General features: G+C 42.6%; 1 protein-coding gene across 2 annotated transcripts in view; it reads right to left on the bottom strand.

The window, feature by feature from the left end:
• Window positions 1-15295, bottom strand: part of BRD10 (bromodomain containing 10) — a 258411-nt gene that overhangs the window by 101627 nt on the left and 141489 nt on the right. For both annotated transcript variants that reach the window (XM_069240183.1, XM_069240190.1), the window contains exon 4: window positions 9660-9739. In XM_069240183.1, the coding sequence (XP_069096284.1) occupies window positions 9660-9739 (80 nt within the window). The remainder of the gene's footprint in view (window positions 1-9659; window positions 9740-15295) is intronic.

Genomic DNA, 15295 nt, shown 5'->3' with positions numbered 1-15295 from the left:
AAAGAAAATGTATCAAGCCGTAGCATCCTATATATATGCTGCATGGAAGGATACAAGATCTGGTTATAAAGCAAACGTTGCGCGATCATCAAACCCCGCAATTTAGGATGCAATCGATCTCACCTATATGATCGATATAAAAGAAACAGATGAGCTTACTCAATTTAACTTGCCACCTGTTTGCGGGTTAGCCAGCTTGAGCGTGTACCATGAATCTGAGGTCTTCTCAATTACCAAAAAAAACAAATCCAACCAGACGTTGATTACAGAATTACACTGTGTGGATATTCTGTCTCCTAGAAGCCTAACATTCATTTTTACATGCCAGGTTGCACTCATCATTGTGTACAGGCCGTCAAACATCGGACCCTTGTTGTCAAACAGTTGGGGGTTGTCCTTCTTTAATGCTCTTTAATAATGCGATAAGCATTTAGATTTAGGATTGGCTTTGGATGGTCATCTAGCTAGCAGTTTACTACCCTTTTAGATGCAAGACTTGTTCTTACCTCCTCCCCTTTCTACGGACTGCTGCTTTTAATGTGCACTTGTACTTTATCTTTAGCATTTACATCGACTGGGACTGCAAGATGACTGTTTTTATCAACAGTTGCTCTCAAATTGCTACTCTGCAACAGTTATTTTATCATTGTCATAATGTAATAAGAGCACTGTCATAGGAATGATATCACTTTGGTTTTAGCTTGCAGCTCACTATCTTCCAACACGCAGGCTTTGCTACTGCAATTTTTCTCTTCTATTATAGTAGAATGGGCACTGCAAGGATGTGGTGTTTACATGTGTTATGATTAATGTTTTAAAATGTTTTTAGCTGCTTTATATATTTGGATTTTATGGAACAGGTTTTTTTTTTTTTTTTTTTAAACTATTACGGCATATCTGCTAATACAATAAAGCTACTTTGACTAGCAAAGGGACTGCTGCTGCCTTTTTGGTTGCGGGGCTGGCATAGATGGGATCAAAGTCCCAGTAACAATTGTCTGCTAGGTAGGGCCTGGACACTGCAGCCTCCTGCACTTAAAGCACCATCACTCATCCTGCGGCAAGGAAAAGGAACTGTAGCTCGCTTGTTGTTTGCGGGGCTGGCGTAGAGGTACTACAAGTCCCAGTAACACTTGCCTACCAGAAGAGGCCTGGAAACTGCCCCTCCTGCTGCTGCCGTCCACAGCGCTTAAGGAGTCATCACTAATTTTGCGCGAGAGCCATACCCGGGTGAAGCCTGGGCCAAAGGCGGGCCCGTCTTGAGCCATCATCAACCAAAGGAGTCTGGGCAGGGCCCACTTTCTTGGTTTTTACACCTGAGAACCCCTTGTGCCCAATGAGCAGAATGGGTAAAAGGAAGCATCCTCCAACTGTGACTAAGAACATGCCACCTGGTAAGCCTAATCCTCGCACATCGATATTAACTTATATTACTGGTGACAGGGGGCTACTGACATAGAGATTATAAGCGTGATTTGGCACGCGTCAGTTTGATGTGTTTGGAGCGGCTGCTGCACACAATGCTTCCCCCCCCCCTCTACATTTAACTGTATGCGTAATGGCGACTCTTGAATCCTCTGTTGGTCAGTCATTAAATGGCTGTGTGCCGCATTCTTTAGACAGTAGTGTGGCCTCATCATCTGATTTGCTATCCTAACCCTACCCCTACCCGAAATGCCCGAAGACACCAGGTATCGGGTTTAAAATCAAAGGTATCCCCTTGGGAGTTTCAATACCGATGGCAGCAAATCCTCAATATCCTGATGGTCCTATAATGAGATTTGAATGTGCTGGGGTGCAGCAAGAGGGTTTTAAATCCTTATTTTCTTCTATTCAGGCTTAAGAAGCCTCTGGCAAAACCTCCGTGGACGCCTTAAGCACTAGATAATTGCAGGTGGAATGCTTAACTACTGAATGTTTTGATTTGCTGAAACTATCCATTAAACCAGAGATGGCTCAACATGTGCAGGGAATGAACCCTATGGTGCAGGTAGCCCCTCCACCCAAGTATATTAGTACCACTCAAGAACTAATAGTAATCCGTGTTGGTGGGTCTGGCACTGCCCCAGTAACACAATTTCATTACCATGGTTCCTAGCTTGTCATGACCTAGTAATGACCAGGCTGAGCGTCAACTACTTGGCAAGAGGGTTTTTCTTGAGCTGCTCCCTGAAGCAATCCTTTACGTTGTGATACTGGCCATCCCTGCCCTCCCATTACCAGACCTAAACCCCCCGATTTGCCTCCCACAGCTGTAGTAATCTTGGGAATCTCTAAGAAATAAATCATTAATATGGGTCGTAAATAAAATTGGCTTGAAGGGAACACTTTTTGATGACATCAAGACGGTTAGAAGAGTGAGGTGGGCTGGCAAGTGGAGTAAAACACTACCAGGAGACTCAAGTTTTAAGCTTTTGAGCACCTAGGATAATTAACACTATTCTGCAAAGAACAGTGATTAACCCGCTTCTCCACATCACAGCTATGCCCCACCTCTCGGCTACTTTTATCTGTCTTTGTATCACATCACTCTCCTAAATTCAATTTGGTGTGATAAATTTCTTCAATAATGCAACCCTGAGTGAGATATTGAGTATTCTTGGCTAGCTGGATAATGATCTTGCCTCTATATGTTTTAGGCTTAGAAAAGAATATAGTATATTACGGGGAGGGGATTTCAATATATATTTATGCCCATTGTCCCCCAAAGAGAGGGTGGTATTACTAATGCTGAGGACCAAACACATTTCAAGCACAACGGGTATGGTGACAAGTTGAATAAGCTTTTATTTCAATATAATCTTGCACTTGCTAATGAAGTACGCAGCCCACCAGATTAATTCAATTGAATGTTTAACAGAAGGGGTGACAACAGTGTCATCAACTATATTCTAACTACATCAAGATTATAGCCTTTCCTTACTAATTTTACTATGAACTCTGTCTCTTTAAGTGGCCACTTTCCACAAAGTAGTAGTCTGAATTGTAGTACTTAGATAAATCTGACAAGGCAGGATAATGATAAAGTGTGGAGAATATCGAAATAGCATCACGTAATGGTATTTCCCTCTAGTGATGAAAGATAAATGTGATTACCTTTACTGGAAAACTGGTTTATGAGCACAAGGAGGAAACTGTGACTTGTCTGGATGAGGTCAATGATCATAAGGACATGCTGAAAGCTTTTCCTAACATACCCAGGGGGATTAAGTGAGGCGTGATGGGCCATTATTCTCAGGGAAGCAACTTTAAGTGCGGTTGGTTTGATTCTCAGTGTTCTAGGGCACATAAGAAACTTAAAATGGCTTTACAGAAATCTCCTAGGTGCAGTATGGAGGTACAGGTGAGAATATAAATTGACCTTAAAGGTCAGGAAAAAACAGACGAAGACTGAAACCTGGGAGGCTTTAATGGCAGCTAGCTTAAGTAAAGACAGTCTAACCTTTTGGCGTGTAATAAATGGCCCTTTTTTTTTTTTTAAACAGACAATAGATCTCAGAGGCTGTAAGCGGCCATTACTGAATCAGAGTAGATCGCCCACGTCACCAAAATCTATGGCAATCCCAGCTCTTCTCTAGCAAGTCAGGACGACATCAGGCTAGCTGTCTCTATGGACCCGACACAGAGATTCTCAGAACTTAATTTTACTTAGATGAGGTAACTATGGCTCTCATGGCAAGTAAGAATGGGAAGGCTCCAGGCCCTGATGGCATCCCAGTTGACCCTTTCAAAGCCAATCTAACCATGTGGGGACCTTTGTTAGTATTGGTCTTAAGGACGTACTGCAGTGCAGGTTTTCTTAACTACTTACTTGGTCAGAATCCCTAATAGTGCCCATCTATGAAAAGGGTGATCGCTCCGATCCAGCTTGCTACCTGCTTATTTCTTTGCTAGACTCTCTGGTAAAAGTAGCAGGGAGAATCACTCTGACCAGGCTGGAAGAGTGGGCGAAAAGTAACAAAATATTATCTGACATCCAATATGGCTTCTGAAGTGGCTTAGGGACGATTGAATAAAGCTTAAACCTCAACCTGCTAATTGGAAAGTACACTCTGACCAAGAATGGCCACATGTTGTTGGCTTTTGTCGGCTTTTCTACTGCATTTCACTGCGTCATCCATGATAGACTTGTCCATAACAGAGTTCCTAAGGGAACTGTACTTTGGGAGCAGGGCGAGTATAATGTATGGGCTTAGGCGTGAATGTATTCTGTCCTTTAGAATAGAGCGAGCATCAGACAAATGTGTGTCCTTGCACCCTCTCTATTCACCCTGTATATTAACAGCTTGGGAGATGAGTTGACGCAATGCTGCAGGGACCTGCCACAAACTGGACAGCAGCCCAATCCCTGCCATCCTCTATTCACGTGTTCCTCCATCTTTATGCTGCAATTTGGCCTAAAATCAATCTGGTGAAGATTTTTGTAAAAAAGTGTGTGGAGGGTGCAGTGAAATGCTTTGACCTAACTGTTGACAACGCTAAAAAAAGTTTTAGAACATCGTTTTCATATCTGGGAGTCCTATTCTTGGGAAATGGATCCTGGAGGGATGCCATTAAAGCAAGGAAATTAAGTTTCACAAAAGAAACTTCAACAGTGCTAATTTTTGCACACAAACTGGGTGAGATACTTGATATTGAAATATTAATTGTTTACAACACTGGAAGAGCAGTAACAGCATTGAAAGGGGCAGGTTTTTGAGATTATAGTGATACCACCCCCTTCATGTAACTGAGAATGTTTTCTTCAGAAATGTACTTGTAGTCCCGCAGAGTTGTTCACTCCAGGTCCGTCATTCAGAACTGGGGATGCCATTTATAACTGACATGGCTTGCACCCAGAAAATGTTATTGTGGCACAAGGTATGGTCCTCTAAAGACACTAGTTTAAATCGTCGAATTATTAAAGGTTATACTAACTTGTCTGCACCTTTACATATACTATGGCTACATCAGTCCTTTAAAGCAGAATTGTTCAGACCTGGGGCAACCAGACTTTTTTTTTTTTTTTTTAATCATTCCCTCCCCTTCTGCCTCCCCCAATCCCCCCCCCCCAACCTGCACACACACACACACACTTTACAGTCTATACCAAGGCAGATTCTAAAAAAACAAAGTTGTGCCTCAATGTACAAAGAAGCAAGGCTAGCCACGGAATTAACAAAGCTGGGCGTCATTAGGAACCAACGGAACTTGGTCACCATTCATATCTAACCGTATTTAAAGTATGTTCACCACAGCTACCATATGTTCGTTCTGACAAGTTTCCCCTTTAACACATTCCATCATTTGGTAACCTTTCCTATAGTGAATAACTGGTCTGACAATACTCCCAAATGCTCATGTGATAATTCATCGGTGCAAAGTACGATACATACCTTGTTCTTATGTACTTATTTTAAGGGCCTAAGAAACCTTTTTTTATTACTGAGGTGAGCTGAATTTTAAGCAATGTCGCCCTGCTTAACTGTCTTTACAACCACTGCCTTCTCTTCTGATCTGTTATCATCTGTCTAGATATTTATGCTCTGTTTTACAACGCAGAGAAACCATGGATAGTCCAGCTCTGTCCATGGCCGGGAGTTGTTATTGGCACTTGCTCTTTATTGTTGTGCTGTTTTACGAGGCAAGTTTGTAAGGCGCTGGGGCTTATTCATGCCGTCTGAAATATTCTGTACCGTTTTTAACTGGTATGCTTTTATGATTTAAAAAAAATGAAATAAAACAAAGATGAATTTGATTTGAGTTGATTTAATCTTTAAAACTGATGCAATGCAAGAAGATTCCAGTCTATTGAGAGACGATCAGAGAAAACTAATAGTCAGGGACAAACAAACTAAGGTGATGCTAGATTAAATATAGCCTGGAACTGAACAAATGTAACGGAAATGGTCCCCTTTCCCGAAAATAGAGCTGAAGATTCAAAAGGGCATTCTAGACGCAAAAATATCAAGTTAGTGGAACTACCCGAGTTTCCACCTCCTTTGAGGAGTCAATAACGTTTTAATGGTTTGCAACCGAAACTGGTACACAGAACTGCAAAATCTGTTTTAAAGTGATGACACAAACGTAGGCCTCCCAAGTTGTGATAAGTTATGCATTTGTAAACCCATTCACCGAATCACCAAAACGGGTTTAGGACAATGTAAGAATCCATTTTGTTGTCACAAACACTGTGATAGGATAGTGCATCTCTGGCCCTTTATGTTTTAGTAAAAAACAAAAAAACTCAACAGGCAACCTATCTTCTTGCCTGTGTTAATGCTGTAAATGACCCAGTGGATTCTCTAATAACTTCTGTATTTAGAATAGAATTAACACTGTTCTATGGTGTGCACAATTCTCTGCAACATTCATGCAACTTAAGTTTATTTCTCTGTCCTGTCAATGGGGTCTCACTACGGCTTTTACTGATCTGATCATAGCTGTATGCCATAATCTATATACCAATAAAGCCAGCAACCGGCTGTTCGGTTCCCTTCCCCATACTGTCTTGTCATACATAGTCTATAATCATGTCTGCGTAGGACCTCTAACGTTATGCTGCAATTTGTTTTAATGTGTATAGCACCACTTCTACCGAAACCCACAGGAGCATCCAGCTGAAACATTATTGGATATTTTGCTGGTATCTTCATTCTACTGAACAAGCCTGTTCTGACCCCATATAAGGTAACTCATTCATTCTCCTCTTGTGGTGGTAGTTAAAGCATCCACTACTGTACTTCGGTGTCCACCGGCCTTCGTTCTTGTTAGAGAATTCAGTGACAGCTCCGCCTATTTCTACAGGAAAGACATTGTCTTGTAATGCTCGGACCTTTAACAGCCATGCTGGCACTGGAGCTATTCCACCTACCAGATTACACAGCACCACCAGGGAAGTATAAGCAGCAAGAGCTCTAACTATTCAGACACATGGAACCCGCCCTTGTGTTTCATTTAGGATTGCATAATCTATACCTGAAGATGATCTGTGTGGATTTTACAAGGAGGAATATCCTCATTCCAAGAAAGGCTGAACCCTCAAGATTTCTAAGTGTACGTGTTCCATAAGAGTGTATTGCTTAGTTAGGACTCTAGTTTGCAGTCTTTTCCTGGCTGGAGACTAGTCTAAAACATTATCTAGCACACAGATGAATTCCCCTATTCAAATAACACTGTATTTTATGCATGAGTTTTCCTATCACCTGAACAACAGCTCACTTTGTTGTATATACGCAAAGAAATAGTTATTCCCACATATCTAGCTTCCTTGTGAAATTTCATATTGCACGCCTGTACTGCTATCTTAGACAACATTCACAGGGCCACACTACTTGCCAAGGATGGAGACGAAGAATCCACAGACATCCCACTTGCCTGTTGTTTAACTTATCTTCAACCTTATTTTTTGTATTTCTTGTAACATGACTATTAAGCGTTTCGTCCTCTCGGTGTGAGGCCAGATTATCTGCCTCATGATCGCCTTTTTATGGCCCTGACTTTCTTTGGCATAACTACATATTAAGCCATTATCATAAAGGATTATACAACAGCGATTCACTTGCAGTGTAACATCTGTACATCTTGCTTCTAAATGCCCCAACAACAGCTGCAACATGCCGTCTTGTTGGGATGTACATGTCCTGGCAACTGCTGTCTTCCCGATACCTTACTCATTAAACATCTATGAGTTAACCTTGGACTCTCAATCAACCTACTTATCACTACATACAGGTATTTGGCTCTAAGTTGGTTGTTGCACCTTTGCTGAAGTAGGCAATGGCAAAACAGGCTAACCATGTGCCACCTAAGACCCAATGAAAATAGATTTAAAAAGGATTTTGAGGAGAATTTTAAATTAGAAAATTTTAAGTCTGGCGTCTGTCACATTGGTAAAATTTTAGTTAACACTTATTTTCCTATTCCTCATTATAGCCATATCTTTTTACTGTTAACAAAGTTGAAAAATTCTTACTACACTTGCAAATATTTGCCCAGCGTCTCTAGATGAAGTTGAACCTCTACAGGGCTGCTGAAGAAGAGATATCAGATTTGAATGTCTAAAATCTGTCCAGAAGCTACTTGGATAGAGAACAGTCATTTTACTTCTTCAAAAGATTTCCTCCTCTTTCGTGTTTCTGTTATGAAATCTGGGTCGAAAGAGATGCAGTTCCTGCTGTAAGTCAGGTGGTCTTGTTTCCTTGTAGCCACGAAGAAGCTTATTTAGTCTTTGTATGGTTGCATTTGCAGCTTTATCACCCTTTGCTGTCCTGTGTCTGGGCTATCAAACTGTATTTCGTTTTTTTTGTTGTTTTTTTTTTACCAGCCCCTTGATGCTGAACAACCTGGGATCCATCATTCAAGAAAGGGCGCCACTGGATAACACACCCCTGGAAGTCTGTCATTAATCCTTGACCTGTCGTCCAGATCCAACTACTTTCCCTCATGCCTCCTTAGTGTATCATCGATTGTGCTCATCAGAACTACATGCATGGTCGTTCTCCCTCTCCAGACATGAAAACCCTTCAACTCTTCTTTCAGCCTCTGCTGTTCTGTCCCGCAGTTTTGACATTGTTGTGTCTCAGCAGAATTTCTGTTATTGATTACAAATCTATTTTCTTGGGTTATCAGTGTTGTTTCTTCGAGGATCAGAGATTTTAGTTCTGCCACTTGGTCTCTGAAGGAGAGTTAATGTTTAGCAGCACAGTGGAGCTGCAAAGGAATGGGATTCGCTAGTCTGCCATCTTGGCTCCTCCAGCCCAGAGCTTGTTAGGGTCGAGCCTGGGTTGCATGCGCTCGCGCATGCGTATCACAGCGGGACGCTTTAGTTATTAGAAAAGGGCTCGGAGCCCTGTCGACATCACGTCAGTGTGTTTGATTGGTTGGTGGGCTTGCCTAGTAAAATCTGCTTGCTTTCATTAGTCGAAGGCATGCACACGTCGTGCCTTTTCCAGTGGTTAGCCCTCCTTGAGCGCAGCGACCAAGTACAGAAAACATGCGAGGCTCGCTGTTTTCTGTCGGATCGTGGACTACTTTTTCTCTATTTTCCTAGCGCGATTTTGTTTGGCAGAAGTCGAGAGCTTTACACAGTTAATTTCACTTTTTCGGGTTACGTACATAAAAGCACTTTTGCCGATAGATGAAAAGTCGGGTTAGGAGTTTACAACGCGATCAGCTCTAACATGAGGAAACGTGAGACCCGTTGCATTGCAAATGCTTGTTTTTAATAATGTAGTGAGTGGCTTTGTATAAAATCGACGGCAGGTCTCTAGTGTAGACTTTTCAAGTTCAAAGAGGAGAGATAGGTTTTATTATTTTGCTTTGCAGTGCTGTTAATTTTGGACCCAGCGCAAAAGTGGAAATCATATCAAGATAGCACCAATAAGTGGACTTTGTGGGAGATTCCAGTCACAGGAGCATTGCGTGTCAACACCCACTATTTCATGTTTTGAACATGTACTCAAGGCTCTTCCAGACTCAAAAACTAGAAGCAGTATATGAATGTAAAATATTTTAGTACCACAGTGGCGCTCTGATATTAGGTGCAAGAAAAGCAGGTGGCACCTAATAGTGCTCAAAATCAAAAATACTGATCTCAAAGTGAGCACCAACCCTAGCCAACATCAATCACTCGTAACTAGCAAACATTGCTTAGCACAATTAGTAAATAAGTATTTTACCTGAAATTCTGGTACAGCAGGTGACCTTAGAACGGTTTTCCTCTTCTTAGTTATTGTCCGTTTTGACGCTGATTTTTTTCCTGTGAGAAAAAGAGGGAGAGAAACTTCACTATGATACTCATTACATCCGATTAACGAAACTGGAATTATGACAGCTCTCAAAGTCAAAGTATAACTGAACAGATGTCCTCTGGTGACACATCCACAAGACTACTGTAAAATACCCTAAGCAAAAGCAAACACTGGAAAAGGCAGAGTTCAGGCAGTTGTATAAATAAAATATTGTAATACAAACAAACACTCAAATCCTTATTCTTATAACTTTTGAGAGTTATATCTATCAAAATGGTCGGCCGCATTTTACTGTGTGGGACCTCATAAAGCAACAGCGAAATAAAAGTGTGGGTGACATTAGTGGAAAACCATTATCAGAAAATAGACAGATTATCATAAAATATTATTATGTCGGGATGGCGGTAATTTGATTGAGCGTTCAATCTGTGCGGTCAAATTGAAAACGGCAGATCCATTATTTAAGCGAATTACCACTTCCTTCCGCTTATGCAGTATGATCCCCTGATATGTAGTAGGGCCCTCGCACCCAGAGAGAGGGTACTCCAACACATATCTCGCCATAGCTTCAGTCAGAGGAAAGAGTTCCAACTTGGCCCAGTTGACAGAGAGGCTAGAAAGGCTATCCCCAGGGTGCCTTACAAAGAGAAAGATATTGTCAGCAAGCACAAACACCAAGAGGTTGCCAGGGTCTAATCCTTAGCCCCGCTGGAGATGTCGCTCCTGCAGGCACCAAACCAGGGGGTCCACAGGGATAATAAAAAGCAGCAGGAGAGGGCAACCCTGACGGTTCCCCACCCCCCAGTCACTGGGAACAAACCAGTGAGGGAGCCACTGGCCTTAAGTCGAGCCAGAGGGTTCGAACACAGCAACAAAATAAGAGCAGTATAGTCACGCGGTAGCCCCAACATATCCAACGTCACCTTCAGAAAGAACAACTCTAGCGAATCAAATGCCTTCTCAGCATCAAGAAGGGCAACTGCTGCCAGGACATCGGGGGATATCTGGTTCAAAACCTGCTTGTACTGGTGATATAATTTGTTCCATTAAAAGAGAAAGACGGTGGCAATCATCTTGGCCAGAATTTTATTGTTGTGATTGAGGAGCGCGAGTGGGTGAGAGAATGTACAGAGGTTGGGTGCCTACCCAGGCTTTAACAGTAGTGTGATCACAGCCTCTCGAAGTGTGGGAGGGAGAGTCCAAGCCTCGAATGCTTCAGCATATACCTCCAGAAAGTCAGGGGCAAGTAAAAGTTCATAGGTCTTGTAAAAGGTACCTGTGAGGTCGTCCATCCCCAGGGCTTTAGATCCATCCAGAGCATCAATCACCAATACGATTTCTTCACCTAAGAATTACATCTGCCCATCGGTCACCCAGACCATTGCAATCTCTGAGAAGTATTTGCAACTGCATCATTGTTACCCACTGTCTGGGTGGTGTACAACCTCTCATACACTGATGATGCTCTTGTTATCCATTGCTCGCTCGCCCCCTCCTCTGGTATTAATTTGGTTATATATTGAGTCTGCCTATTAGGATGTAGTTTCCGGGCCAGTGGACAGCCAGGGCGCTCCTCCTCCTATATCTTTGCCCTTTAACATATTTCCCCAGATATACCACTTCTCTACCTGCCAAGTCCCTAAATTGGACCATCAAGACTTAGCGGCGGTGCAGCAGATTCCAACGCCTGAGTCGCGCATCCTCCAAGTCTATACTAAGCAATTTTACCTCAATGCGGCCAGGACAGGTAAGAATGTCACACAGCAAGCCTGTTGCTTAGCGATACTAAGCCTACGGACATACGTCTTAAAGGCCTTCCAGAGAGGCCTGTGTGTCAACAAAGTGAGAGATAAGCACAAAAAATTCTGTAATGGAGTCAAACAGCTCTGAACGGAAAACTGTGTTGTGGAAAACGGTATCAGGAAATGTGGCAAAAATATATTCTTTTTGTTTTTTGTTACATAAAAAGCACAATGTTGAGAAAAGATGGTCATAGTTTCCAATAAAGATTCAGATCCGGAGTAAAATATATTGGGAAAGTGTCAAAACATCTTTGCCATTCAGCGTACAAATTTGTGAAATGTTTTTCAAAAGCAGAAGAATGTAGGAAAGAATTGTGGATAAACAAAAAATAAAGTGCAATGGAAAGCTGATGAAATTAAATTGATGAAGAAATAACAGTTTAAACTAATAAAGGTTTCAGCATAATCCTTCAGATGCTTTTTCTATCAGTTCTCAGTTAACGAGCATCTTCACTGGTCGTGAGTGATGGCATTGAAACAGGACGGTGGTTGTATGATGATCATGCTACGACAGAGGTCACTTTGTGGCACTTAGGAAGTGTTAAAACATGTACAGTTTTAATTACTCTGATTGGAAAGAGGTGCATTTGTATTATTTATTTATTATTATTGAACACATACTCCTGTCTACAATTGTGCGCAGGCAGGGATCGTCTATAGGACACATGTTCAACTACATACCAGTGGCGGCCGGCAGCTTTGGGAGGGGGCGGGCGGGGCACACACACAAACACACACACACAGGCTCATTCTTTCACACACAGACACGCACGCACGCATGCTCATCCATTAACAACACTCATTCCATTCAAACATACACGCACGCACCAAACATTCATTTTCCAAGATCACACACATTCATTCTTTCACACACACACGCACGCACTCACATCCATTAACAACACTCATAACACTCAAACATGCACGCGCGCACCAAACATTCAATGTAAAACAGGTCCCAGGAGGGTTGGGACTGCTGTCTTCCCTCATTGGCTGACCTGAGGTCAGCCAATGAGGGAAGGCAGCAGTCCCAGCCTCGTCACAGAGTGGGATGGGGTCAGTGAGACTGCTTACCCCACCCCACTCTGTGACGAAGTGTCACTGATTGACACTCGCCCTGGGCACTTCAGGGCTTAAACCTGAAGCGCCCAGGGAGAGTGTCAATGGGTGACGCTTTCCTCCCCATACCCCATAGGGGTCGTGATCTCCTCAGCCCAGCAAAGTTCAGCTCAGGCAGCCAGGAGTCTGCGCAAATCGCGCATGTCTGCTCCTTGCTGCCTGACCTGAAAATGAAGAGTGTCTGCCAGGCTGACCTTTGTTCAGCCTGACAGACACTCTTCATGGGGTGGGGGGGCGTGGCCCCTCCGCACTAAAGGACAGGCCGCCACTGCTACATACAAAGTGAAAAGAAATACAAGGTAAACAAAACATAACACACAAAGAAAAACCATAGCCCCTCCACCCCACTACCAACTCCCACCCCTCTTTAGTAGCCGTAACAGTCTTCAAATCGAGCCCTGCTATAGACGAGTCAAGTATTCTGATATATTTGCTAGACAGGATTTCCTTAAATTTCGTTGGAAGAAGTGATAGGCACGATCTCCCCCATCAAGTTGCGCATTCTTTGCCCCGCTGCTCTACATTCATGGTGATGCTCTCCATTTGAACAATGTCTCACACTCTATGTTTCTAAGTCTTGTGATTGGGGACCAGTGTTGCCCATTAGGGTAACAATAGGGGTTGGGGGATGGAGGGGCTTTAGCTCCAGGGGGCCACCATGGGCACTGTGCAAGAGAGGCAGACCCCTGGCCTGAGAGCTCCTGACTCTGTCTGGTGCATGGGGGGCCCCTTTCATGTATTTTGCAGGGGGACCCCCTCAAGTTTCGTTCCATCAGTGTTGTTGTCAGCCCTCCTCCTTCTAGCTATTATGTTTTACTTCACTGCAGCTAAAAGCACATTTTATCATCTTTCCCCAGGATGATTAAAGAATGCAGAAGACTTTGTCTGCCACTCCCATCTCTTATGTGTGCGGGGAATATCAACAATTTAGTTTCTGACTTTGAATCGTTCAGGCAGTGTCATTGTAGATGAAGCAATGCACCTATTCCTGCGCAGCTCATGAGCAATTCTTTGACCTAGAACTGTCACGTGTTAAGCCTTGCAAGGGTGCAGTACCAGTGAAGTGTGGTCTAAGTGAGTACTCCCTTGACAGAAAGCAGGTGTTGATATATCTGCCCTGTGGACAATGGAGGTTCGTATTCTTGATGATGGCGTTCTGCCAAGCCCTGTTTTGAAACATTTCACCTAGGGTTTTCCTTTCTATAATTCCCCCCAATAAGTGTTGGCATATTTCAGACAGTAAATGTTTATCTCCACTCTCAGTAAGCAATTATTTCTCTTATGGTAACAGGGTGTAGCTCGCTGCTTTTTAGGTTTTGCCTGCAGAGTGCTTGCAAAACCTCTAGTAATTAAAAAAAGTAAATAAAAAAAATATTTAAAAGGGGCTTACTTAGGTACCATATTTAGGGTCGAGCATGCAAAGTGCTCTGTCCCTGTTGTAATTTCTCTATGGGCTTTTAACCACACCCATCAGCTTTGTTTGTTCATGGGCGTGCCTTTTAAAATTTGCGTGATTTCATCAGTGAAAGGCATGCATACTTCATGCCTTTTCCGGTGTTAAGCCCACCTCAACAGCACCGGCCAACTACTGAAAACATACAAGGCTTCATGCTAGCTGTATGGTTTCTGGAGTACTTTTTCTTTTTATTTCGTAGGCAGCGCAATCTCGCTGGGCAGTAGTCGTGTGCTTTGCATAACTCTGACCCTGTTACATGGATAACTGCACTTTTGCCGATATGTTTGACTGCAAGCAAACTTCTGTTTCCTTTTTTTGTGTCTGCTTTGCGCTCATGGCGGTATCGGGCTTGCTTATGTGAAACTGTTTTACTTTTCATTTTCAGTTTATGTGGCAAGAAAAGTCCGGTTAGCAGTTTACAACGCTAACAGCTCTAACTTGAGCAAACGTGAGGCCTGTTGCATTGCAAATGCTTGTTTTGGCCTGCTTGACACTCTGAATGCCTTGCTTATTGATTCAAGCATGTTATTTCCTGACGGTTTCTGATTACTTTTTCCTGTGTTTCTCTCTTCTGTGGAGCTTGGCTCAAGTACTCCTTCTTGTTAAGTATACATCTGATTCATTTGGTTGCCGGAGTTACTTATTTTTTTCTAATCAAGCTTCTTTGGCGAATGCATGCATTTTTTGTAGCTGTGCCTTTTTCTGAACATATCTATAGTGTTTATTTGCATACTGACTATTTTTGTTCCCTTCCATGCTATATCACGTACAATATATTGCACTCGATTAAATACTTGGAATTCATTCTCTCTGCTCTCACCGACTTTATTAATTTTGTCTTGCACACTTTTATATTTTGAAAACTAGTGTGTATTTGGGGAGACTATGGGAGGCTGCTATGGGCCAGCTCAGTGTTTAAGAGGAATCTACGCTCCTCCCCATACAATACACAAACAAAGCATTCACACACCAGATGCACACCAGTGCTAGCATAGAATACTCACCACGTTTCATACATCTTGCCCATCAGACAAGAAACCCAGAAAAGCTGATATGTTCAGAAAACTCATGCAAATCACATGCAAAGTATAGACAGACTAGATGCTCACAAAACATATCACGAACATCTGACAGTGCACGCTTATACACATCTGTAGTGATATTTGTGTTTTGACCACTGACTCCAT

Source organism: Pleurodeles waltl, chromosome 1_2 (genome assembly GCF_031143425.1).
Source record: "Pleurodeles waltl isolate 20211129_DDA chromosome 1_2, aPleWal1.hap1.20221129, whole genome shotgun sequence".
In the NCBI taxonomy this organism is placed as follows: Eukaryota; Metazoa; Chordata; class Amphibia; order Caudata; family Salamandridae; genus Pleurodeles; species Pleurodeles waltl.
Note: the sequence above shows the minus strand (reverse complement) of the source record. Positions and strands in the feature narration are given on the sequence as shown.